Source organism: Anguilla anguilla, chromosome 14 (assembly GCF_013347855.1).
Source record: "Anguilla anguilla isolate fAngAng1 chromosome 14, fAngAng1.pri, whole genome shotgun sequence".
Taxonomy (NCBI): Eukaryota; Metazoa; Chordata; class Actinopteri; order Anguilliformes; family Anguillidae; genus Anguilla; species Anguilla anguilla.
In genome coordinates this window covers 40,047,473-40,074,084 of record NC_049214.1, presented here as the reverse complement: position 1 = coordinate 40,074,084, position 26,612 = coordinate 40,047,473, and the positions used below count along the sequence as shown (strand labels likewise).

General features: G+C 47.2%; 2 protein-coding genes and 2 long non-coding RNA genes across 4 annotated transcripts; 2 read left to right on the top strand and 2 right to left on the bottom strand.

Moving 5' to 3' along the window:
* Positions 1–1,578: 1,578 nt before the first annotated feature.
* On the top strand, positions 1,579–11,401 carry gtf3c5 (general transcription factor IIIC, polypeptide 5). The gene is made up of 11 exons (XM_035390962.1): positions 1,579–1,801; positions 2,294–2,492; positions 2,751–2,949; positions 3,353–3,548; positions 6,168–6,272; positions 7,153–7,267; positions 7,435–7,515; positions 8,302–8,390; positions 9,167–9,249; positions 9,840–9,982; positions 11,078–11,401. Exons 1-11 carry the CDS (start codon positions 1,616–1,618, stop codon positions 11,248–11,250), a joined length of 1,569 nt encoding a protein of 522 aa, XP_035246853.1. The 5' UTR covers positions 1,579–1,615; the 3' UTR covers positions 11,251–11,401.
* Positions 11,402–12,112: 711 nt separating this feature from the next.
* LOC118212740 (bile salt-activated lipase-like) lies at positions 12,113–26,331 on the top strand. Its single transcript, XM_035390961.1, has 11 exons — positions 12,113–12,233; positions 15,682–15,829; positions 16,572–16,691; positions 17,635–17,832; positions 18,757–18,887; positions 20,160–20,267; positions 20,814–20,928; positions 22,642–22,828; positions 23,482–23,685; positions 25,444–25,641; positions 25,889–26,331. The coding sequence occupies exons 1-11, from the start codon at positions 12,171–12,173 to the stop codon at positions 26,079–26,081; spliced, it is 1,665 nt and encodes a 554-aa protein (XP_035246852.1). The 5' UTR covers positions 12,113–12,170; the 3' UTR covers positions 26,082–26,331.
* On the bottom strand, positions 16,553–17,600 carry LOC118212744. Its single transcript, XR_004762298.1, has 2 exons — positions 17,177–17,600; positions 16,553–17,143 (listed from the first exon to the last, which is right to left on the bottom strand). It is a non-coding gene; the product is annotated as an uncharacterized LOC118212744 (long non-coding RNA).
* On the bottom strand, positions 17,674–18,754 carry LOC118212743. Its single transcript, XR_004762297.1, has 2 exons — positions 18,559–18,754; positions 17,674–18,034 (listed from the first exon to the last, which is right to left on the bottom strand). It is a non-coding gene; the product is annotated as an uncharacterized LOC118212743 (long non-coding RNA).
* Positions 26,332–26,612: the final 281 nt, after the last annotated feature.

Here is a 26,612-nt window from a genome sequence, read left to right as displayed (position 1 = left end):
TGAGCACAGGGGACCAGTGCTGTAGGGGGTTTATGAGTACAGGGGACCAGTGCTGTAGGGGGGTTTATGAGCACAGGAGACCAGTGCTGTAAGGGGGGTTTATGAGCACAGGAGACCAGTGCTGTAAGGGGTTTATGAGCACAGGGGACCAGTGCTGTAGTGGGGTTTATGAGCACAAGGCCTAGCAGGCAGGATGTTCAGACAGTTTTGTTTGCGGTCGTAATCAGATTTGCCTGCTTTATGGAAATGCTCTATGACCCCCCCCCCTTCCGCTCCATAAGACTCCCACTCTCATATCAGGCTTGAAGACCCTCCTGGGGGGGTTAAACTCTCGTTCACGACTAAGCCGTCACCCATAATTTTGGAGGTCACGCCATGCAAAAGATAGCTGTGAGGGGTTGCGCAGTTTGGGCAGAAATGACTCTCCATGCAAATAGCAAAGCTAACTCTGGATGCTCTGCAGTGAGTGGGGGAGCATGATTCCGACGCTGATGTCACTGGGACTGAACAGGATCTTCCTGTCATCAGAGAGCAAAGTGCTTCTGTGGAACCTAACTGACCTTCCCTCTCATGAGAAAGCCCTGGGGAAGAATCCAAGCAGTGAAGGACTAACAGACAGACAAACACACAGACAGACAGGCGACTCAGATGTTGTGTCACATAAACATCTGCATCCATTTGAAACACACCGTCACCAGTGTTCATCATATCACTGCAAATGAACAGCCCAAATCAGGGTTTTTTTTTAAATGTCATAATAGTTCTGAATAAGCTTGTACCATGTTGTCACAGTAATAAAGAATATACACAATTCACATTTTGTAGAAGGCGTGTCCTGTAAAAATGACTTGCAAAATGGTCGTATACTACCACCGTGTGGACATTCGTGGAAACTGAATTAGGCTACATTTTTTAAGTTGTTTTTACTTTCAATACCATAACAGGATCACGGGGAAGAAATCTACATTTGCCTCCGTGGGTGGGTCGCATAGAATTCATGGCTCATTGACCCGTTATGGAAGTATTGCGGTCGGTGTTCCACAACGAATCTACCACTATCGTGATAAGCAATCCAGTACTGGCGAGCCAGATAACAGGTGCTATAATTTAAATGAGTATTACCAGTATACACAAAGTCGTCCTATTTTAAATTATCTTAATTATTTTGATTGTAAAATATATATATATAAAGGTTCGTTGCCTACTCGTTTGCAAGAAAGAACACTACGCAGGTCACAAACATGTTAAGGCGGACTAGACGAGCAACACTTCGAAAACGTTAGAAAGTTATGTGCCTGTTTGAAACATGTTCATCAAACAAATTTAGATATTTTAGAATTGTTTTTTTATACATGATATATGAAACATCAAATGAGACCAATTAGCAAAATAGCTGTAACTTCCAATTACCTGCTTTACACACATGGAACTCAAAGACCGGAACATTGTTTCTAGTCGGATTTGTTTTGGGTGCGGATTCTTGTGGCATTTCCATGCAGAACAGATGTACAAATAAGTGACATTGTGATTAAACAGCGCAACAGTATAGAAAATTCAAATAATAAAGGAAAACTCCAACTGAAAAACACACCAAGGACAAAGCACATCTGTACGAATGGAAAAGGAAACGACAGATAGCGAAATGTCGGGAAACGCGGGTGCTCCAGCTCCCGTACCTGGCACATCAGCGGTTTTACCTCTAAGACAGGACTGCAGGCTCGTGTGCGTGGAGTACCCGGGGCTTGTCGTCAATGTGGACAAGATGCTGGAGACCCTTGGGGGGGAGAAAACGGTGTCAAAGGTAAGCACCTTATATAGTTAGCAGCTGGCTATATCTGTTTAGGTAGCTCTTTTTTCACAGTGCACTTAGAGTGCACGGCGCCTAATCACAGCAATCCATCCATCAGCGGCTTATTGCACCGGATAACTGCACGAGGCGGCTAGTGCATAGACTTCAGACGCCTTAGCGGCGACAAGATAAACTACGAATGATGCTGAGATTTGCCTACCATCTGAAATCATCCCTCCATGGACGACTGTACAGCCATGATTATGTCCCTCTCTTGCCCTAGCTGGTGGGACGTCCGCCCACTGTTGCCACTATCAGCGTTAGGGTCCTAGTTCAGACCACGTGGTGCTTTCACCTATAAGTGCTTTCTTCAACTATATTTGAATAGTTTGCACAGGTGCTACGTCCGTTTATTGCTGTTTATGTGTTTATTGCTAATCCACATGTGAATGTGCGCTACGACACGAATTTAAATACAATCTGCTTTTGGGGTGGGCATTCCAGACTTTCGCTGACCCTAGCAGGCGGATCGAACTGAACTACCGGCCTCGCGATCCCTACTGCCACCCGCAGTGCGCAAACCGCTTCACCACCACCAGCTTGCTTTTGCGCGTGTGGAAGCGGTCGCGCAAAGGGAGCGGCGCCGACGCACGATTTGAAATGGAGACGCTGGGAGTCATTGGGACCTGCTACAAATTCCAGGGTCCGTGCCTATCCGTTTTAAACACCACTCTTAATGCAGATATTCACTATTAAAAATGTTCCATTCCGGTTCTCTAGCTGCTGCCTGTTTTGTTAACAGATTATTAATCAGCTGCATATTTTTTTCTGGCAATGTACATGCAGAAATGAAGGCTGCTTATGTTTCAGATAGAAGTGTTGCGTTCCTCTTTTCTAGCTGTGCTGTACTTTTTCACAACCCGATAAGTGACCTGAGTTTTCTTTTCATGCCCGAATGAAGGGATGAGTGACTTCCAGTATCTGGCGATGCACACGGAGGCGGACGGCACACAGACGTCCCTGTACGACAAGATCCTCCTGTGCAAACCGGAAAAGAAGGACTTTTTCTACAAGGAGGTGCCCCTGTACATCCCCCCGCCCATTTTCTCCCGCCTGGATAACCCGGTGGACTACTTCTACCGCCCTGACATCCAACACAGGTACGCCGGCACTGCAGGAGAGTTCTAGAACACATATTAGCTTTCCAAGATGAGTCTTTTTTATGCAATGCTCCTCTACTGTTCTTATTTCTGTTAGAGGACCCCACACATCAGCTCCATATAATTACATAGGTATTATGATGAAGTACTGAATTGTGAGCCAAATTTAACTATTTTATATTAAAATAGTTTAGTTTTTTGAAGTACCATATTGCAAAGTAAATGCTCTAGTATCTTTATCTGACGTAAGGCTCCCTGTTTCACCAGGTTGTGAATGAGGTACAATTAGTACAACTTCTTAAGATGGAGTTTATGAGAGTGAAACCTACCTTATCCCCACAATATCACAGCTTCTCTCTCTGTCTCTCTCTCTCTCTCTCTCTCTCTCTCTCTGCACGCTCAGGGAGGGGTACGTCCCACAGACGGTCTCCCACGACAACCTCATCGGCCTGAGTCGTGCCCGTCGCCCCCACAACGCCATATTCGTAGCCTTCGAGGAGAAAGAGGTGCCCACCAAGCCGCTGGAGGCTGCGGTGCAGAACTGGAGACGGCTGTGCGTGCACCCGAGCGACAGCAAGAAGGAGCAGGAGATTAAGGACGTGAGTGGCCCCGTCCCTGGGTGGCCCTGTCCCTGGAGCAGTAATCTACTGTATTTATCCTGAATGGCCCTGTCCCTGGAGCAGTAATCTACTGTATTTATCCTGAGTGGACCTGTCCCTGGAGCAGTAATCTACTGTATTTATCCTGAGTGGCCCTGTCCCTGGAGCAGTAATCTACTGTATGTATCCTGAGTGGCCCTGTCCCTGGAGCAGTAATCTACTGTATTTATCCTGAGTGGCCCTGTCCCTGGAGCAGTAATCTACTGTATTTATCCTGAGTGGTCCTGTCCCTGGAGCAGTAATCTACTGTATGTATCCTGAGTGGCCCTGTCCCTGGAGCAGTAATCTACTGTATTTATCCTGAATGGCCCTGTCCCTGGAGCAGTAACCTACTGTATTTATCCTGAGTGGCCCTGTCCCTGGAGCAGTAATATACTGTATTTATCCTAAGGGGCCCTGTCCCTGGAGCAGTAACCTACTGTATCTATCCTGAGTGGCCCTGTCCCTGGAGCAGTAATCTACTGTATGTATCCTGAGTGGCCCTGTCCCTGGAGCAGTAATCTACTGTATTTATCCTGAGTGGCCCTGTCCCTGGAGCAGTAATCTACTGTATTTATCCTGAGTGGCCCCGTCCCTGGAGCAGTAACCTACTGTATTTATCCTGAGTGGCCCTGTCCCTGGAGCAGTAATATACTGTATTTATCCTGAGTGGCCCTGTCCCTGGAGCAGTAACCTACTGTATTTATCCTGAGTGGCCCTGTCCCTGGAGCAGTAATATACTGTATTTACCCTGAGTGGCCCCGTCCCTGGAGCAGTAACCTACTGTATTTATCCTGAGTGGCCCTGTCCCTGGAGCAGTAACCTACTGTATTTAATTTATCCTGAGTGGCCCTGTCCCTGGAGCAGTAATCTACAGTATTTATCCTAAGGGGCCCCGTCCCTGGAGCAGTAACCTACTGTATTTATCCTGAATGGCCCTGTCCCTGGAGCAGTAATCTACTGTATTTATCCTGAATGGCCCTGTCCCTGGAGCAGTAATCTACTGTATTTATCCTGAGTGGCCCTGTCCCTGGAGCAGTAATCTACTGTATGTATCCTGAGTGGCCCCGTCCCTGGAGCAGTAATCTACTGTATTTATCCTGAGTGGCCCTGTCCCTGGAGCAGTAACCTACTGTATTTATCCTGAGTGGCCCTGTCCCTGGAGCAGTAACCTACTGTATTTATCCTGAGTGGCCCTGTCCCTGGAGCAGTAACCTACTGTATTTATCCTGAGTGGCCCTGTCCCTGGAGCAGTAACCTACTGTATTTATCCTGAGTGGTCCTGTCCCTGGAGCAGTAATCTACTGTATTTATCCTGAGTGGTCCTGTCCCTGGAGCAGTAATCTACTGTATGTATCCTGAGTGGCCCTGTCCCTGGAGCAGTAATCTACTGTATTTATCCTGAGTGGCCCTGTCCCTGGAGCAGTAACCTACTGTATTTATCCTGAGTGGCCCTGTCCCTGGAGCAGTAACCTACTGTATTTATCCTGAGTGGTCCTGTCCCTGGAGCAGTAATCTACTGTATTTATCCTGAGTGGTCCTGTCCCTGGAGCAGTAATCTACTGTATGTATCCTGAGTGGCCCTGTCCCTGGAGCAGTAATCTACTGTATTTATCCTGAGTGGCCCTGTCCCTGGAGCAGTAACCTACTGTATTTATCATGAGTGGCCCTGTCCCTGGAGCAGTAATCTACTGTATTTATCCTGAGTGGCCCTGTCCCTGGAGCAGTAACCTACTGTATTTATCATGAGTGGCCCCGTCCCTGGAGCAGTAATCTACTGTATTTATCCTGAGTGGTCCTGTCCCTGGAGCAGTAACCTACTGTATTTATCCTGAGTGGCCCTGTCCCTGGGGCAGTAATTTACTGTATTTATATAAGGCCTTTCTCCTTGTCCTATATGCGTGCTACATTGAAGTACAACCCCTTAATCAACAGAAATGTGTCGCACAGGCCCGAGCGATGCTCAATGGCCATTTTGCACGAGAGTGCTCATCCACACGTTGAGTTAAGGTAGAGAGGGAAATCAAGGTCAGCCACGGTCAGACTGTACTGTAATTTATTTATATATATATATTACTTTTATTTACAACACTTGTCATCAGTCAGCGCTTGCTATGTTTTTGAGAGGCCGTTTCGGCAAAGGCAGAATTCATAAAAACGGGCGCAGAGTTAGCACCTGTGCCGTTTCTGTCCGTTCTCGCCAACAGTCCGTCGTCGACTTTCGCAGGATTCCCCCTCAAAACCTGCCGCTGGCTACATTTTCCGTTCGGTCTCTCCTGTGGCGCACAGAATCGAGCACATTCAGCGAAGCCTTAAAACCAGCGGCTCTCGTCCAGATACATTCCTCCTTTCGCACAATGTCTGTTTGTTGTTAAGCGTTCGGGTCCAGGAAAGGTTACCTGGCGAGACTAGTTTCAGTGACTCTTCCCCCCCCCCCCCCTTGTTATCAGAGTGAGAAAGGCGTCGTGCCCAGCACGCGCTCCTTATCGTGTCCCCGGCCGCACCTGCTGACTGGATCAACACGAGCTCGGGCCTTTGGCTCGGGCCCGCTGCTGATTGGTGCTCTCTGTTCCCGAGCAGATGTTCGAGAGGCGGCCCGTCTGGTCTCGCAACGCGGTCAAGGCTAACCTGGACATCCAGCCGGACAAGCTCAAGCTGCTCCTGCCGTATGTGGCGTATTACATGGTGAGGTGGCTGGGGGGGGGTCTGAGGTGGGGGACTGGGGAAGGGGGGGGGGAGGGTACAGAGAACCGAACTGTTGACGCTCTCTGCATTTCCATTTCCAAGGCACAACAACTCAGTATGCACCACTTTTGTTTTTATTCCCCGTGAAATGAAAGCAGCCAAGAGAAACTGGCGTGTGCACATTTTACATTTACAGCCGTTCGGTTAGCTGCGCTAGCCTACGACAGGGTGACAGACCGCATGACAGCATGAATCAGAATGTAGAGAGACAGTCTGCCTGCAACACAAATAAAATACAGCAGAGGAACTCACCTCATAAACACCAGCGTGAAGTAGGATAATTCAGCGCTACTGCACTGGGTTAGGGGGACACAGAGAAAAGCAGACAGAGTGACTGGCTCTCTGTCTCTCTCTGTCTCCAGTGATTTACTTACATGCACATGTATATTTAGCCATTTATCAGACACCCCTGTGCTCAGCACACATAGATACAAGTTTAGGTGACAAACAGTACCAATGTTAAGTCTTCAAGGTCAAAGCTGATAGTAGAAACCAATACACTATCCACTAGAAGTACCTTTTGGGAGAATTAGCAGAGAATTGCTTGACAACATCAAGCAAGAAACACATCAGCTGGTGTTCCAGGTCAGGTGCATGAAATGACTGTTCTAGAACAAGAGAATGAAATGAGTTTCCAGCTGAGTTGTAGTATGATAAGGCTATAGGAGTGTTCCAGAACACAAGGACGAAATGAGTGTTCCAGAGCGAGAGGGTGTTGTTAGTGTTGTAGAATGAGAGTACTACAGGAACATGTAGGACCTCATCAATGCTGAGGGCAGCTGTTATGAAATTGTGAGAAATTCTTGGTTCTGCTCCCCAGCTGACCGGGCCCTGGAGGAGTCTTTGGGTGAGGTTTGGCTACGACCCCAGGAAGACCCCCGAGGCCAAGATCTACCAAGTGCTGGACTTCAGGATCCGCTGTGGGACAAAACACGGTACGGAAGGGGCAGAGAGCCCCAAAACCTGCCCCAGTCCTGCTACAGGCTCTGCAGCTACCCCTGTTCTCTAGTATATCTGCATTTCATTCATTCCCCTGCTGCACCTGTACCTGTATTAGTGAGTTACATTAGAGCGGCTGTGCTTCTTCTTCACCTCTCTTAAGGCTACGCAGTCAATGACATGCCGGTGAAGGCCAAGAGGAGCACTCTGAATTACAGCCTGCCCATCACTATGAACAAGACTGGTGAGTGTGAACTACAGCCTGCCCATCACTATGAACAAGACTGGTGAGTGTGAACTAGTCTGCCCATCACTATGAACAAGACTGGTGAGTGTGAACTACAGTCTGCCCATCACTATGAACAAGACTGGTGAGTGTGAACTACAGCCTGCCCATCACTATGAACAAGACTGGTGAGTGTGAACTACAGTCTGCCCATCACTATGAACAAGACTGGTGAGTGTGAACTACAGTCTGCCCATCACTATGAACAAGACTGGTGAGCCTGGGAGTGGGATTGAAGCTGGCACTGTGTGATGATGTCACACAGCACTCTGACCACAGTGGTCCGTGGTGCATTAGCATGCATGTGTAGATTCAGATTCAGATCAACTTTATGTACTTGTGGTTCTGCCCTGTCAGTTACACCGGTTTGTGTGTGCATGCGTGTGTGTCTATGCATGTGCGTGTGTGTGCATGTGTGCGCGTGTGTGTTTGTGTGTGTGCGTGTGTGTGTGCGTGTGTGTGCGTGTGTGTGTATGCGTGTGTGTGCGTGTGTGTGTGTGCGTGTGTGTGCATGTGTGTGTGTGTGCGCGTGTGTCTGTGTGTGTGTGTGTGCGTGTGTGTGTGAGTGCGTGTGCGTGTGTGTGCATGTGTGCGTGTGTGTGTGCGTGTGTGTGTATGCGTGTGTGTGCATGTGTGTGCATGTGTGTGTGTGCGTGTGTGTGCGTGTGCGTGTGTGTGTGTGTGTGTGTGTGCGTGTATGTGTGTGTGTGTGTGTGTGTGCGTGTATGTGTGTGTGTATCACAGCTCCTCAGCCTGCGAGCATACGGGAGATCTCCCAGGAAGGAGGCCAGCCAGTGGTGCAGAAACCTGTTTCTCCGAGATACAAGCTGAAAGTGCGTCCCCTGCTTACTCTCACATCCAGCACCCAAACTACTGAAAGTACACCCCCCCTCACTCTCACATCAAGCACCCAAACTACTGAAAGTACACCCCCCCTCACTCTCACATCCAGCACCCAAACTACTGAAAGTACACCCCCCCTCACTCTCACATCCAGCACCCAAACTACTGAAAGTACACCCCCCCTCACTCTCACATCCAGCACCCAAACTACTGAAAGTACACCCCCCCTCACTCTCACATCCAGCACCCAAACTACTGAAAGTACACCCCCCCTCACTCTCACATCCAGCACCCAAACTACTGAAAGTACACCCCCGCTCACTCCTACAGCAAGCACTCGAACTACTGAAAGTACACCCCCCCTCACTCTCACATCCAGCACCCAAACTACTGAAAGTACACCCCTGCTCACTCTCACAGCCATCACCCAAACAGACCCAGGGTCCGGCTGGGGGTCTGTGAAATACATGGGGTCCCCAGAAAAAGTCGTTTTTTAAAGAATAATTATTATTTAATTATATATTGTTATAAATAACTACACAGTCTTGTACATATTGAATATATTACATAGTGATTTAGAAATGTTGCCGTGTCACAGTTAATATGGCCAGTGCAATGCAGCTTGTATTGGATGAAACGCGTACAAGGTGGCCATTTTAAGGGTTCGTGAAATGAACCCGTTTGGGACTCCTTTGACGGGACCGGATTGAGGAATAACTGTATGGGCGTGTCCGTGGATTTATGTCATTTCCTGTCTGCCCAACAGGACTCGGCCTACATATTTCGCGAAGGCACCCTCCCCCCCTACAGACAGATGTTCTTCCAGCTGTGCGACTTGGAAGTGGAGAGGTAGGAACTGAACTACATTATAATATTAATGAACCTGTCCCGAATCCGTACACCAGGGAACACAGACACCACGCATTCAAATTCCCGTGGCAAAAGACAATATGAGAAACTGGATACTGCTTTGGGTTCTTGTTGTTTTTTTCACCATGTATTTTAAGATTGGCGTCCAAGATTCCCAACTGCGTTCTGCTCTAAGCTACGGAAGTGCTTTTTCAGTTTGTTTTGAAAGTTTTAATTTTGTTAGCTGACCTCGGTTAATTTCACACATGCAATGGTGTCAGCGGAAGAACACAAACCTTTTGTGAAAAGTCAAACCGCAGCGCAGCACGGTCTAAATCCCATCCTGCGTGGAGGCCGGCTGACGGCTGGGCCTGGGCCGGTCACTGGTGTACCTGCCGGTCAGGTTGGTGGTCAGGTGGCTGGTGTACCTGGCAGCTGGGTAGGCGGTTGGGTGGCTGGTATACCTGGTGGTTGGGTGGTTGGTGTACCTGGTGGTTGGGTGGTTGGTGTACCTGGCGGTTAGAGGGCTGGTGTACCTGGTGGTCGGGTGGCGGTTTTTCGGCTGATGTAAGCTTGTGCTGCTGTTCCAGCATAAAGAAGCTGATCCACCAGAACGACGGGAAGGAGGAGGAGTGTAACGAGCGGGACGGCTGGTGTATTCCCCGCACCTCTGACGAGCTCCGGGACATCATGTCCGCCTTGATCAAGCAGACCATCCGCGCCAGGAGACCAGGTAGCACACACTGAGCATTACACACTGCATTAGGCCACGCTGAGCGCTACACACCACGCTGAGCGCTACACACCACACTGAGCGCTACACACCACGCTGAGCGCTACACACCGCATTAGGCCACGCTGAGCGCTACACACCACGCTGAGCGCTACACACCGCATTAGGCCACGCTGAGCGCTACACACCACGCTGAGCGCTACACACCGCATTAGGCCACGCTGAGCGCTACACACTGCATTAGGCCACGCTGAGCGCTACACACTGCGTTAGGCCACACTGAGCATTACACACTGCGTTAGGCCACGCAAAGCGCTACACACCACGCTGAGCGCTACACACTGCGTTAGGCCACGCTAAGCGCTACACACCACGCTGAGCGCTACACACTGCGTTAGGCCACGCTAAACGCTACACACCACGCTGAGCGCTACACACCGCATTAGGCCACGCTGAGCATTACACACCACGCTGAGCGCTACACACTGCATTAGGCCACGCTGAGCGCTACACACTGCATTAGGCCACGCTGAGCGATACACACCACACTGAGCGCTACACACTGCGTTAGGCCACGCTGAGCGCTACACACCACACTGAGCGCTACACACTGCGTTAGGCCACGCTAAGCGCTACACACCACACTGAGCGCTACACACCGCATTAGGCCACGCTGAGCATTACACACTGCATTAGGCCACGCTGAGTGCTACACACCACACTGGTCTGGTACACACCACACCACGCTGAGCATTACACACCACGCTGAGCGCTACACACCACGCTGAGCGTTACACACTGCGTTCGGCCACGCTGAGCATTACACACCACACTGAGCGCTACACACCGCGCTCAGCGCTACATACCACGCTGAGCGCTACACACCACGCTGAGCATTACACACTGCGTTAGGCCACGCTGAGCGTTGTGTTACACCGTGTTAGGTTATGCCTAACGCTATACACTGTGCCACGTTACACTGAGTGCGTGCATGTGTGTGCGTGTGTGTGTGTTGTGTACGCGTGTGGGTGCATGTGTGTGTTGTGTACACCTGTGAGTGTGTTGTGTGAACATATGCGTGTGCATCTCCTGCAGCTGCTGTTCCCTCCACGTCCAAGAGTTCAGCAGCTTCCACACGCGGCCAACGGCGCCAGGAGGCAGAGAGCGGAGAGGAGGAAGAGGATGAGGAGGGGGAGGAGGACGAAGACTTCCAGCCCTCGGAAGGCAGTGACAATGAGATGGAGACAGAGATCCTGGACTACATGTGAATTTTCCTCACAAAACCAAACAGAGAAGCAAGAAATATTGTTTCTGCTGAGAGATTGTTTTTTTCCACTCATGTAATAATTTTTTATTTTTTATAATTCTGCTTGAAATGATTGAAAAGCTGTAAAATAAACTTGTTCAAAAAAATCCTTATTTCCAGACTACCACGTTACTTGTACACTGTCTGAAATGAACCAAGCACACAAGATGTTTTGCATTCTTCCTCGGAATTAAATAATAGCAAAGAATGAATCTGTGATGTAAAACAAATATCAACTTCCAAATTAATTTACAGACATTATGAAATATGTTTAATAAGGTATGAGTGAAAACAATGAAACAAAAACTTAAATGTGATTTTCCAATAAAAAAAAAAACATTTTTGAAATGTAGGGTAGATGCCACATATTTATGTGCCAATAAAACATATTCCTATAAATTTTTGTTTTTGTTAATGTTGGGGACACACAAATCCTTAAATCTAAGGGCTACGTCGTGGTAATTTTATATTGGAAACATTAAATTTTAGGGGAAATAAAACGTTGAACCATTTTAATGAGGTGTTTCTGTTTGTATTAGCACAAAGCTGAGGGGAAAACAATGAAACTTAAACGTTATAGCCACTCAGGCATAGAGATGAGTTTAAAACGACATTTTTAGACATGTTTAGCATAGCTTGGCTGAGGCACTGAAAAAGTTGTTTGGGGCTTGGCTTTTGGGTGCTCTTACCACAAGGCCACTCGTGGTTTTTTGTGCGATTTTATCCGTGACCATGTTATGATATCAGACGAATCGAGGTTGTGCAACTGCGGTTTAAAATAGCACCGAGCGATCAATAATAGTTTGGGAAAAGATACCGCTCTCGAATAAATAGCCGGCGGGAACGAGGTTGTCCGGTCTTTCGGTACACAGCTGATCTGCGATGACCGTGCTGGAGATTGCGGTGGTGGTGGCCCTGTGCCTGGGGTCGGCGTCAGCGGCTTCTGTAAGTGCAGGAGAACCGAGACCTTTATTAATAACCAATAATATCACATCAGTTTTCTCCCAGGGTGCTTGAAGTGCTGAATGTGCTTGAAATTGATGGCCAGTAAGGTAAGTACTAGAATACCGGGGGAAACAGATCCTTTTTCATGAAATGCTTGAAAAGGTCCTTCAAAAAAAAAAAAAAAAAACCATTTGCAACCATTTCCCAACAATTTGTTCATTGAATTTTGATACAGTGATTTTAATAGTGATATTTTTATACTATTAGATCCTAGAATGAACTATTTTCATACATGCAACTGTCGTATATCATATAAATATAATGTTATGCTTTTAGAGAATCAACAAACATTTCAGTTACTTGTTTTGTGGAAGGTCACTGAAAATGGGGAAACAGTGCTTGAATTAAACACTCGAAAGTCCTTGAGTATAATTTAATGCGGTCCCTGTGAACCCTGTTACATGTAAATTTAGGACAGTGCATGCCCAGTACAGCACCGAGAGTTTGCCGGGTTTAAGGGCTTCCTACAGAAATAACCAAAATAGGACTCCTGGGGCCTGTATCATAAAGCAGGATTACTGAGTTAGCTGGATAACTGCGCTGAGTAAAGACCTGTATCACAGAGCAGGATTACTGAGTTAGCTGGATAACTGCGCTGAGTAAAGACCTGTTTCACAAAGCAGGATTACTGAGTTAGCTGGATAACTGCGCTGAGTAAAGACCTGTATCACAGAGCAGGATTACTGAGTTAGCTGGATGACTGCGCTGAGTAAAGACCTGTATCACAAAGCAGGATTACTGAGTTAGCTGGATAACTGCGCTGAGTAAAACCCTGTTTCACAAAGCAGGATTACTGAGTTATCTGGATGACTGCGCTGAGTAAAGACCTGTATCACAAAGCAGGATTACTGAGTTATCTGGATAACTGCGCTGAGTAAAGACCTGTATCACAGAGCAGGATTACTGAGTTAGCTGGATAGTCGCACTGAGTAAAACCCTGTATCACAGAGCAGGATTACTGAGTTAGCTGGATAACTGTGCTGAGTAAAACCCTGTATCACAAAGCAGGATTACTGAGTTATCTGGATAACTGCGCTGAGTAAAGACCTGTATCACAAAGCAGGATTACTGAGTTATCTGGATGACTGCGCTGAGTAAAACCCGGAACAGCTGTTTTTACTTCAGTCCATGTCCCAGATTTGGGAGGGTTCCGGGTTTTACTCAGTGCAGTAATCCAGCTAACTCAGTAATCCTGCTTTGTGATACAGACTCCAGATCAGGGGTCCTCAATCTTATCCAAAAAGGGCCGGTGTGGGTGCAGGCTTTCATTCCAACCAGGCAATAACACACCTCGCTCTAACAATCAACCACTAGAGTCTTTTGCTAAGGACCTTGATTAGTAGAATCAGGTGTGTTGTAGAATCATCACTGCTTGGTTGGAACAAAAGCCTGCACCCGCAGCGGCCCTTCCTGGATGGGATTGAGGACCCCTGCTCCAGATGAATACCTTCATAAGTGGCTTAGAGGAATAAATTATAAACGAGGATCTCAAACACAAGTCCTGCAGGGCTGCTGTGTCTACTGGTTTTTGTGTGTTCCTGCACCTACAGTTAAGTGCTTAAATTAAGTCATTGACTGGCAAAAGATCCACATCTTGTGCATGCATGCCTTGTTTCCAAGGCCTTAATTGGCCACTGATTAAAAGGAAATCACAAAAGCAGCAGACACTGCAGCCCTCCAGGACTAGAGTTTGACACCCCTGTTTTAGAAAGAAGGAGAGGGTCTGATTAGACATAATTTTGCCACCAGTCATCCCATTCTTGCAGGTTTGATTTAAAAATAATCCCTAGTGCAAGATAGCCCTTTTTGTTTGATTATTGCTTTTTAAATCTGCCCGATGACTGGCCATGTTGGTATGTCAAACTCGGCACTTTCTCAAGGGTTAATTTTTCAAATCTTATTATTTAATTTTTATTATGGTTTCCTAAAAATATATATATATATTTAAACCCTAATCCGGTAGACATTTTCAATTATTTATTTGCGAAATCTGGACATTTTGAGGTATCTTTTTAAAGCAGATTTATTGACCAGGTCTGCAAACTAGTCCAGTTATGCAAAATATCCTTTTAAAGAAAGAGGGTAGTGAATTTATGACTGAACTTTGTATACCCTTTATGTGGTTTGTTCAACATCTCCGTTATCATGAAACTGTATTGTGGTCTATATGTGCGTTATATCAAGGAACTCTAGAATTATTTAAACGCGCATACACCAACGCGCACACAGACATGCAAAGACCTTGAGCATGTTTGTTCTGGCTCAGACTACTGAAATATTGCGAGTGAAAGTTGCAGCTGCCTGTCAGCAGGAATACTACACCGATAGCAGGTCTTCACGTCATCTGACTCAGAAGCAGAATGTGTATTCGTCACATGGGTGGTCAAAACCCAGGGAAAGTGTTTACCTGGACATGGAAAGTATTTTTAAAATTTTTGTTGTTTTGTTTGTTTGGTGCATCCATTACATTTCCCTTTGGTATCAGGAAATATAATTTAATTTGCTCTTTAGTATGTGCTAAACTGCATTTTTCAGGACAACAGAGATAAAAGGACTTCCCAAAAATAAAAATGATAAATGAGATTACCCCACTTAAATTTTAAATGTGACATTTGCATCTATCCCTGGTTTTCTAACAATAATAAGCTCCACTGTGTTTCAAGGTTAATTTTTTGGGCAATTCTCTTTTCGGTGAACAGCTATGCAATGTCGATAGTGCCCTTTAACAGATGTGTGTGTGTGTGTCTCCATGTGTGTGTCCATATGTCTGTGTGAGCACAAGCCTGTATCTGTGTATGTGTGTACAGTATAGGTTGTACAGTAAATATCCAATGTTTTCGTATATGTGTGAATGCACCTGTGTCTCTGTGTGCATGTATGCTTGTGTGTGTGTACAGCGTGTGTCTGTGTGTGCATGCATGCTTGTGTGTGTACAGAATGTGTCTGTGTGTGCTTGTATACTTATGTGTACAGCATGTGTCTGTGTGTGCATGTATGCTTGTGTGTGTACAGCATGTGTCTGTGTGTGCATGCATGCTTGTGTGTGTACAGCATGTGTCTGTGTGTGCATGCATGCTTGTGTGTGTACAGCGTGTGTCTGTGTGTGCATGTATACTTATGTGTGTACAGCGTGTCTGTGTGCATGCATGCTTGTGTGTACAGCGTGTGTCTGTGTGTGCATGCATGCTTGTGTGTGTACAGCATGTGTCTGTGTGTGCATGCATGCTTGTGTGTGTACAGCATGTGTCTGTGTGTGCATGCATGCTTGTGTGTGTGTACAGCATGTGTCTGCGTGTGCGTGTATGCTTATGTGTGTACAGCGTGTTTCTGTGTACGTATCTGTATGCAGTATTTGTTCACGCACCGGGGTGTGCGTCTCTGTTCTCAGCTGGGGCCGGTGCTCACAGAGGGAGGCATGGTCGACGGGGAAAACAAACACGTGGGGCTCTTCCGCTACATGGACGTGTTCAAGGGGATTCCTTTCGCCGCCCAGCCACAGCGTTTTGAGAAACCACAACCCCATCCTGGCTGGGAAGGTGTGCTTTGCCACAGCCCCGAGCTCATCCACAGCCTCACGCTCAAACAAATACAGTATCCCAGTAATATCAAAATACTGAATCCAGCACATAAATAATGTCTTTTCAGAATGTGCATATGAAAATATATAACCTTCATCTATCATCATACAGTATACGGCCAAAAGTATGTGGACACCTGACATCCAACGTCTCATCCAAAATTATAGCCATTAATATTAGTTGGTCCACCCTTTGCTTCTATAACAACCTTCACTCTTCTAGGAAGACATTATACTAGATGTGGAAGCATTGCTGCTGGTGTTTGCTTCCATTCAGCCAGAAGAACACTAGTGAGGTCGGGCACTGATTGGGCGATTAGGCCTGGCCCGCAGTTGGCTTTCCAGTTGATCCCAAAGGTGTTGGATGGGGTTGGGGTCAGGGCTCTGTGCAGGCCAGTCTAGCTCTTCCACACCGTTCTTGACAAAACCATTGACATGGTTTTGAAACAGGAAAGGGTCTTCCCCAAACTGTTGGGGAAGCACAGAATCGTCTAGAATGTGATTGTATGCTGTAGCATTAAGATTAGCCTTCACTGAAACTATGAAACCATGAAAAACGGCCCCAGACTAAGGGGTGTCCAGATACTTTTGATCATATAGTGTATACCAGTAACTGCTACGTTTGAATAGACTCACATGCCATATTTTTAAAGCCAGTATTTCATATCTCTGCTGTGTTAACCATTATTTATTCTCTGCAGGGGTACTGAAGGCCAAGAAGTTTGCCAGGAGGTGCATGCAGGTGAATCTGATTCAGACTGAGACTCGTGGCAGTGAGGACTGCCTCTACCTGAACATCTGGGTCCCGCAGGGCCGATCGGGTACTATATCTACAGCACCTACTCCACCCGTACTCCACCCCTACTCCTCCCACCTACTGTACCTACTCCACCCACTACTGTACCCATCTACAGCACCTACTCCACCCCTACTCCTCCTATCGACTGTACCTACTCCACTCCTACTCTACCCCTACTCCATCCATCTACTGTACCTACTCCACCCCTACTCCACCCAACGACTGTACCTATTCCACCCTTACTCCACCCATCTGCTGTACCTACTCCATCCTTACTCCTCCCATCTACTGTACCCACTACCTCACCCACTGCTGCACCCAACTACTGTACCTACTCCACCCCTACTCTACCCCTACTGCACCCATCTACTGTACCTACTCAACCCCTACTCTACCCCTACTCCACCCATCTACTAACCTACTCCACAACCTACTCTACCCCTACTGCACCCATCTACTGTACCTACTTCACCCCTACTCTACCCCTACTCCACCCATCTAATGTACCTACTCCACCCCTACTCCACCCATCTACTGTACCTACTCCATCGCCTACTCTATCCATCCACAGTACCTACTCCACTCTCTACTCCACCCATTTACAGTATACTGCACCCATCCTCCATCGATCTACAGTACCTATTCCAACTGTACTCCATCCATTTACTGCACTTACCCAATCCCCCTTACTACAACCATCTAGACCGCGTACTCAATTCCCTTACTCCATCTATCTACATCACCTACTGTATGTATACACATTTACATGCTCTATCTCTATCTTTACAATACATACTCCATTCATCTTACTGCTCTTACCATCATCAGTCAACTCCATTTACCGATCTGTGGTATTTTTCTGTCAGTCTTTCTTTTCTGTGTCTGTCTGTCTATCAAACTTTGTATATGATTGATCTGTCTGTCTATCTGTCTGTCTGTCTGTCTGGTCCCCTCTCCTCTGGCAGTGTCCACCGGTCTGCCTGTTATGGTCTACCTCTTTGGCGGTGGCTTTTTGGTCGGGGGGTCCATGGGTGCCAACTTTCTGGACAACTACCTGTACAGCGGGGAGGAGATTGCTGACCGGGGGAAAGTCATTGTGGTGACGGTGGGGTACCGCGTGGGCACCCTGGGGTTCCTCAGCAGCGGCGATGCCAGCGGGCCAGGTGAGGGCGTGGCACAGTGGGGATGGGCGTGGCAGGTGGGAATTGGCGGGGACAGGAGGGGTGGGCGGGGATGGTCAGGGGCAGGTGTGGTGGGTGGGGATGGGCGTGGCAGTTGGGGATGGGCGTAGTACTGCAGCTTGGTTCTTTAAATCTTCCTCCATTTTGTGGGCCACTTGAAGGTCAGCCATCAGCCAACAGGCATCTAAACAAACACAACACAACCTTGCTATACAGTATATTACACTTATTGGCATGGTGGCTGTTCTAATTCAGAGCTATGTGTGCAGTCTATCTTGCTTTTTTACATGTTATGTGTTCATTTAGCTGGATACTCACTGATGCTATTGTTTTATGGTTTTCTCAGTGATACAGTTGAACATAGCAAAAGTATTGGGGGCAGTGACACAATTTTAGTTTTTTCGGCTCTGTACTCCAGCACATCGGATTTGAAATGAAAACAATGAATACGCAGTTAAAGTGCAGAGTGTCAGCTTTTGTTTGAGGGTATTCTCGTCCACACTGGGTGATTTGTGTAGTAATTACAGCCCTTTTTATATGCAGTCCCCCCATTTTAGGGGAGCAAATGTAATGGGACTGCAACAAAAATTGTGTCGCTGTCCCAATACTTTTGAATTTACCCGTACACCTGTATTACTCTCAACTGTAACTCACTGTTGAAAGGCCCAGCTCCTAAAAAAACCGCACTGTTACTGAATCCAGACTCACCCGTGCTGACTGCTGTGGGCAAGCTTGCGGGACAGTGGATGACCGGCTGGAGGTCTGTAGGGCTGTCCTGGTCTTAAACAGCACCCTGCTGTAGCACGGGGAGTCCCAGTTCTGTCCCAAACCCAGCCCCCTTGTTAAGGTTTGAGGAGAGGGTAAGGGTGAGGGTACGTAATGTGGCAGCTCTTCTCTCGGCCCCAGGGAATTATGGGCTGTGGGACCAGCACGCCGGCATCGCCTGGGTGCACCGGAACATCAGGGCCTTCGGAGGCGACCCCGACAACATCACCGTCTTCGGCGAGTCCGCCGGGGCCGCCAGCGTCAACTTCCAGGTAAGCGGCCGTTGTACCCTTGAGCAAGGTAATTCACCCGCATTGCTTCAGTACAGCTGTATAAATGGATGCAATGTAAATGCTATGTAATGTGTAAGTGTGCCTGTAATTTAAGTAAGGAATAAACCTGTCCCGTTATTGGAAAATAATGTACGACAGGGGTGGTGATGCGCCCGAGGGGAAGCCGAGGGTCGCTTAACCAGCCCCGAAGTACATTATTTTCCCATAACGGGACAGCCCGGAGGGGTTTATTCCACTTATACAACGGGTTACCAACAATCACTATGGTTACTTGAATATTTATTGATTTTTTATCGACTTAATCAGCTGAAAGTGAAATATTATTCCACGGCCGTTTGGGCATATTATTTTACCGTTGTCAAGCAAAACTCTGGTTGGCAGTTCTATTTGCACCGTTGTTAAGCAAAAACCTCTGGTTGTTAATTCTACGAAAACAACGGTTCCATTGAGAAAAATAGTTCCTTCTCGTTTTGTACCATACAATTAGCACCAATTTTGGTCATTTTTGTCATTACATTATTTAAGAAAACTACTTGAAACCATAACTCAATCAAATTAACTCCCTAGCTCTGTCTTGCTTTTTAAAATGTTGCGGTCTCGCAGTGTAGACACTGCGTTTTTCCAAGACACTCTGAAACCGGGGTTGAATGCCAGTTAACTATATGATAGGTTCGCCGTCACCTGTCACCTAGCCAATATTAAAATTCTTGGTTTTAGGTCAGAATGGTCTCACAGTATGCTTGCTATCCCGGCTAGCTAGCTAGCTAGCTAGCTAACTATTGAATTGTATTCAAAACAGCGGTTACTACAAACGGAATCGTTCACAAAGATACTCATCCCGTAGCATGAGTTGAATACGGAATGCCTATTCTACTGTCCACATAAGTAATGATTCCGTATTTTGTGGGGTGGTTGGCATCCCTAAATTAAGCCAGTGACTAGAACCGTGATTCAACGTTGCAAATTGGACATTGAAAAGGGGAGGGGACGTAACAACAATTCAAAACCGAAAGAATAATTTTGCTATTTCAATAGCTTTAGAACGCTGGATTTTGTATCGCATTGATTTTAGAACTGTTAAAAGGCCTGTGGGTGTGTGTGCGTATGTGCATGTGTGTGTGGGTGTGCGTGCGTGCGTGTATGCGCGTTTTATGAACAACAATTCCTAAATGTTAATGTTAAATGTGTAAATGTTAATGTTAAATGCGTAAATGTTAATGTAAATGTGTGTGCATGTGTCTCCCCGCACAGCTCCTCTCTCCCAAAAACAGGGGTCTGATCCGCAGGGGCATCTCTCAGAGCGGGGTGGCCCTCAGCCCCTGGGCCGTGAACAGGAACCCGCGGGCGCTGGCGGAGGAGGTGCGTGCTCTTCTCCTCTCTCCCCGTCTGGGTTTGGGTTCCAGTGGACAGAACTCTTCCGGACTGAGCTACAGTGGCTAGCAGTGACCACAGTGCACTTCAGACTAGAGGGAGAACTACAGAGCCAGGGATTATGGGATAGCTGTCCGCTGTGAGGCCCTGCTGGGGGGGGGGGGGGGGGGGGGTGGCGGTTTAGGTCCGTGTTAGCCTTGCCCACCTCCACTCACTGAGGCTCAGGCTTAGGCCAGTCTCTGCTCTGAAGACATGGATGTGTATCTTTCTCCATCTCCATCTCTCCCCCTTTTTTTCTCTCCACCCGTTTCTCCCCCTTTCTCTCACTCCATTTCATGTTTCAGTTTCCAGGTTCTTTCATTGGTGACAAACAACAAAAGAGAAACAATTGTAAAAAAAAATGTTTTTTGCTGTAGTGTAGATCAACAATTACAGCATTGCCAATTATAGAAAGAATAGATACTAAAAGCTCTCTCTCTCTCCCTTTGTTCTCTCTCTTCCCGTCTCTCTCCTTCTCTCTCTCTCCCCCCTCAGATCGCCATTAAGGTGGGCTGTCCCACAGATGAGAAGATGATGCCGTGTCTGAAGATCACAGACCCTGTGGCTCTCACTCTGGCTGGGAGTCTACACCTGAAGGGCTCTCCATCCAGTGAGTCCCGCCCCCAGAACCCAGAACTGCTCCGCCTGACCGGCAAATGAGTGCGACTCACCCCCTATCCAACCCCAACCACTCCGCCTGACCGCCAGACTAACAGACGAGAGCGACTCACCCCCTATCCAACCCCAACCACTCCGCCTGACCGCCAGACTAACAGACGAGAGTGACTCACCCCCTATCCAACCCCAACCACTCCACCTGACCGCCAGACTAACAGACTAAAGCCGCTTTTCCACTGTAGGGCCGAACCGTTACCAGGGCCACTCCGTGCCGTTCCGCGCTGCTCAGTACTCGTGGGAACGGTTACGGTTTCTGTTTCCACCGTCGGGCTGCTAAAACCAGGACTAGGAAGTATCTAGTGAGGACAGCAAGTGACGTGGTGGATCAGCGACGGCGTCGTGAATGTAATATGCGCCAGTTGTTGTCGTTGCTCCCCACACTGTTTTGTTTTTGTTACGTTATGTTTCGTTGGCTGACGAAACGGACGAGGATTCTGTGTATTTTGGTCTGTTTCTGGTTTTTCTTTTTAGTGTATCCTCCACTGACCATCACTGTTGCATGCATTCAAAAAACTACTAACTAACGCTTACATTACAGTGTGAAATATCCACATTATATAATACCACTAACCTATTTAAAGACTCTCAATCCAAAAATAACGTGTAGGCTATAACCAAATTATTTGAGCAGTAATACTTACATAGCAATGATGAAATTTTATCTGTGTTCAGAGAGACAGTAAATCAACGAGTTCAATCCGCTTCTGCTTTGCTCCAGAAAACGATGTCAGCTAGGTCTATCAGCAAACATACGGCTTGGCTATGCCCAGAAGTCCTCAACAATAATAGTATTTTCCAAGAAATTATGAAAAATCGTTAACAACGTTTCATTTGGTGCAGCGTCTTAATGCGATGATAAGAACGCTGACCTATAAAATGCTATTCCAAAAGCAAAATTAGACATGTTATACATCGTTAGAAAGCTTATACTCTCACCTCCTGAATAAATTGTCAATCAAGCCAGACTGTACTAAAAACGGAATCAACGCCGTAGGCGATACGTGTGGTATTATGCCCAGCTATTTTGAATGTACCCAGGCGTCAAAAATGCGCGAAATATATTTCATAAACGGATTGTCCAAGACAATATGACCACTCGGTCTCAAAAGGGACATCTCTATGCGTAAAACCAATGGTAAGGTTATGTAGCCTATTTATTCAATATTTAGTCCCAGGTACTGACTGTAGAATGACATGGTATCATTTTTTAAAACTTTGTCCCGTTTATTTCGTTATTCAGTGAGCAGCGTTTTCACTGCTGTATATCTTATGGCTATCTTTATCTTGTTGCTATGACGGAATACGATTTTTGATTGGCATTTTTATTTATATTAGCTTCTCCACTGACCTAGCTTACGGAAGAGGACGTGAAGAGACGCAGAGACACAAAACTGACGTAATGTGAAACCAATCAGTGAATACGTCATTAAGCCTACCCACCCGAATGGTTCTGCTGCACTGAGCACGGTTGTCTAACCGTGCCGAAAATATCGTGCTGGGCATGGTTTGTAATCGTTCAGCACCAAACCGTTGCCAGGTGGTTAGCGCCAAACCAACACCATTGGAACCCTTCCTCTCCGTGCTCAGAACCGTTCGGCCCTGCAGTGGAAAAGGGGCTTAACTAACTACTTCCTGTTCTCCCCAGACCCTCTCCTGTTCAACCTGCTGCTGGCCCCCGTGATCGACGGGGACTTCCTGCCGGACGAGCCGGGAAACCTGTTCCACAACGCCGCCGACATCGACTACATCGTAGGCATCAACAACATGGACGGCCACCTCTTCTGCGGCATCGACGTGCCCTCGATCAACCAGCCCCTGCAGCCCACGCCCCCGTGAGTCTGCCTCCGGGCATGCTGGGAAGTCCCCGCAGAACCGCAACAACACAGGAAACGTACACATCGTACAGCGTGTGCGTGCGTGTGTGTGTGTGTGTGCGTGCTTGTGTGTCTGTGCGTGTGTGCATGTGTGTGTGTGTGTGCATATGTGCGTGTGTGTGTGTGTGTGTGTGCCTGCCAGGCAATCAGGCAGATAAAATATAGCTGCATTTTTATTTGTTTGCACCATTTCCTCATTCACATATACATTATTGACAGAGATAATTATATAATGGAATGTTTCAAAAGTTATTTTTCTAATGTATCCAGTACATTCTGACATTTGATGTCAGTTTTAGTTTTGATGTTATTATATTACCTTATATTATTATTATATTATCTGATCAGACCCTCCTCAGTAATCTAGTTTTCTGGCTTGACCCACTTTCATTGGCTTTTCTCTGATGTCAGTTTCCACGTTTGTAATGTTTGGCTACTAACTTTACCAAACATCTTGTCCAATGTTAACCAGACTTCCATCAGCTCCTCTCTTATGTTAACAAATCGCATTCCGTCTTTGTAATTGGGTCCTTTACAGTATTAGCCAGTTAGGTTTACTGTCATACGGGCTCCCGTCAGGTGTTAACCAATCAGCTTCCTCCTTCTTTCAGGGAGGTGGCCATGGAGTTGCTGACTGCTCTGACCCGGGAGAAGGGGCCGGAGGCGGCCAGCCTCGCCTACAAGGAGTACACCCAGAGCTGGGGCTCCACCCCCAGCAAGTCCACCATCAAGCAGACCATTGCCGAGATCGAGACCGACTTCATCTTCCTGGTGCCCACCCAGGCTACTCTCTACCAACATGCGAACATGTCCAAGTAAGACACGGGCCTGTCTGCATCCATCAGCGTTATATTACTGCTACAGTACCAAAATGTAACACACACTCCATTCACCAGCGTTATATTACTGTTACAGCACCAAGACATAACACACACTCCATTCACCAGCGTTATATTACTGTTGCAGCACCAAGCCATAACACACACTCCATTCACCAGCGTTATATTACTGTTACAGCACCAAGCCGTAACACACACTCCATTCACCAGCGTTATATTACTGTTACAGCACCAAGCCATAACACACACTCCATTCACCAGCGTTATATTACTGCTACAGCACCAAGCCATAACACACACTCCATTCACCAGCGCTATATTACTGTTACAGCACCAAGACGTAACACACACTCCATTCACCAGCGTTATATTACTGTTACAGCACCAAGACGTAACACACACTCCATTCACCAGCGTTATATTACTGCTACAGCACCAAGCCATAACACACACTCTATTCACCAGCGCTATATTACTGTTACAGCACCAAGCCATAACACACACTCCATTCACCAGCGTTATATTACTGTTACAGCACCAAGCCATAACACACACTCTATTCACCAGCGTTATATTACTGCTACAGCACCAAGCCATAACACACACTCCATTCACCAGCGTTATATTACTGTTACAGCACCAAGACGTAACACACACTCCATTCACCAGCGTTATATTACTGTTACAGCACCAAGCCATAACACACACTCCATTCACCAGCGTTATATTACTGTTACAGCACCAAGACGTAACACACACTCCATTCACCAGCGTTATATTACTGTTACTACACCAAGCAGTAACACACACTCCATTCACCAGCGCTATATTACTGTTACAGCACCAAGCCATAACACACAGGCCTGTCTCTATTCACCAGCGCTATATTACTGTTACAGCACCAAGCCATAACACACACTCCATTCACCAGTGTTATATTACTGTTACAGCACCAAGCCATAACACACAAGCCTGTCTCTATTCACCAGCGCTATATTACTGTTACAGCACCAAGCCATAACACGCACTCCATTCACCAGCGTTATATTACTGCTATAGCACCAGGCCATAACACACACTCCATTCACCAGCGCTATATTACTGTTACAGCACCAAGCCATAACACACAGGCCTGTCTGCATTCACCAGCGTTATATTACTGCTATAGCACCAAGCCGTAACACACACTCCATTCACCAGCGTTATATTACTGTTACAGCACCAAGCCGTAACACACACTCCATTCACCAGCGTTATATTACTGTTACAGCACCAAGCAGTAACACACACTCCATTCACCAGCGTTATATTACTGTTACAGCACCAAGCCGTAACACACACTCATTCACTAGCGTTATATTACTGTTGTAGCACCAAGCCATAACACACACTCCATTCACCAGTGTTATATTACTGTTACAGCACCAAGCCATAACACACAAGCCTGTCTCCATTCACCAGCGTTATATTACTGTTACAGCACCAAGCCGTAACACACACTCCATTCACCAGCGTTATATTACTGTTACAGCACCAAGCCGTAACACACACTCCATTCACCAGCGTTATATTACTGTTACAGCACCAAGCCGTAACACACACTCCATTCACCAGCGTTATATTACTGTTACAGCACCAAGCCGTAACACACACTCCATTCACCAGCGTTATATTACCCACCCCCCTCTCCCCCACCCCTTCCCTCCCCCCCTCTCCTGCCCCGCCCTCATTCAGAACCGGGCGCACGTACTCCTACCAGTTCTCCGTGCCGTCCCGGATACCCTTCTACCCCAGCTGGATGGGGGCCGACCACGCCGAAGATCTGCAGTACGTTTTCGGGAAGCCCTTCACCACGCCCCTCGCCTACTTCCCCCGCCACCGCACCGTGTCCCGCCACATGATCGCCTACTGGACCAACTTCGCCAGAACCGGGTAAACACCGTCCCCCTGGCCTGTACAGCACTGTGGTATGCCCACACACACATATGCATGCACGCACATAAGCGCACACACACACATATGCACACACGCACATAAGCGCACAGACACACGCATGCACACACGCATGTAAGTGCGCGCACACACACACACACACACGCATACACACATGCATGTACATGCGCACATACACACACACACAATTTAGGGCTCATACCGTCCTCTGGCCTCTCCCACACAGTGACCCCAATAAAGGAGAGTCCGATGTCCCCGTCGCCTGGCCTCGTTTCACCGGCTCAGAACACCAGTACCTGGAGATCAACGAGAAGATGAACAGGGACTCGGTCAGGCAGAAGCTGAGGACCCGCTTCGTTCAGTTCTGGTCCCAGACATACGCCCTGCTCCCCACCATCAAAAGCCCCTCGGCAGAGTAGTCGGCCTCGCGGCGGGATTCCGGAACCTTCCCCGGGAGCGTTCCGTTCTCCGCGGCGACGGCATGCGCCGCGTGTTCCGCTGGATCCTGAGAAGCCGAGCGTAATTCCTAATGATGCGGCCGCCTCTGGACCACCGTGATTTTGCAAAGCTGGTACTGCTTGCTAGTTTGTAAGCCAATGAGTGATAATACGTTCTACGCATTTTCCCTCAAGCAGATAAGCAATGAGCAATAAACCAAGAAAAGCATGACTCAAAAGACTCATGATTCTTTGATCGTTTTTATAATTTACTTTAAATATTTATTCACAGTAATATTCAGCCATATACGCCACACACATTTTCATATACAAGATGTATACTATCAGGTAAGATATTTGCATCCTAGGGTGATATAAAGCAGGCTGGTTTAAAAGTGGTGTCGCTGTATTATGTTCAGGTTCTATATTAACAAACAGAATCATGTGCTAATTAAGTTTATGTAGCTTGTTTTAGGAAGGGACATTTTAAGACATTATTCATACACAGTCCTG

Coding starts and splice junctions, on each gene's coding strand:
- LOC118212740 (XM_035390961.1), top strand. CDS start 12,171: ATGACCGTGCTGGAGATTGCGGTGGTGGTGGCCCTGTGCCTGGGGTCG. Junction 12,234..15,681: donor GGTCGGCGTCAGCGGCTTCT/GTAAGTGCAGGA, acceptor CTCTGTTCTCAG/CTGGGGCCGGTGCTCACAGA. Junction 25,642..25,888: donor ACCAACTTCGCCAGAACCGG/GTAAACACCGTC, acceptor TCTCCCACACAG/TGACCCCAATAAAGGAGAGT.
- gtf3c5 (XM_035390962.1), top strand. CDS start 1,616: ATGGAAAAGGAAACGACAGATAGCGAAATGTCGGGAAACGCGGGTGCT. Junction 1,802..2,293: donor GGGAGAAAACGGTGTCAAAG/GTAAGCACCTTA, acceptor TGGGCATTCCAG/ACTTTCGCTGACCCTAGCAG. Junction 2,950..3,352: donor CGCCCTGACATCCAACACAG/GTACGCCGGCAC, acceptor CTGCACGCTCAG/GGAGGGGTACGTCCCACAGA.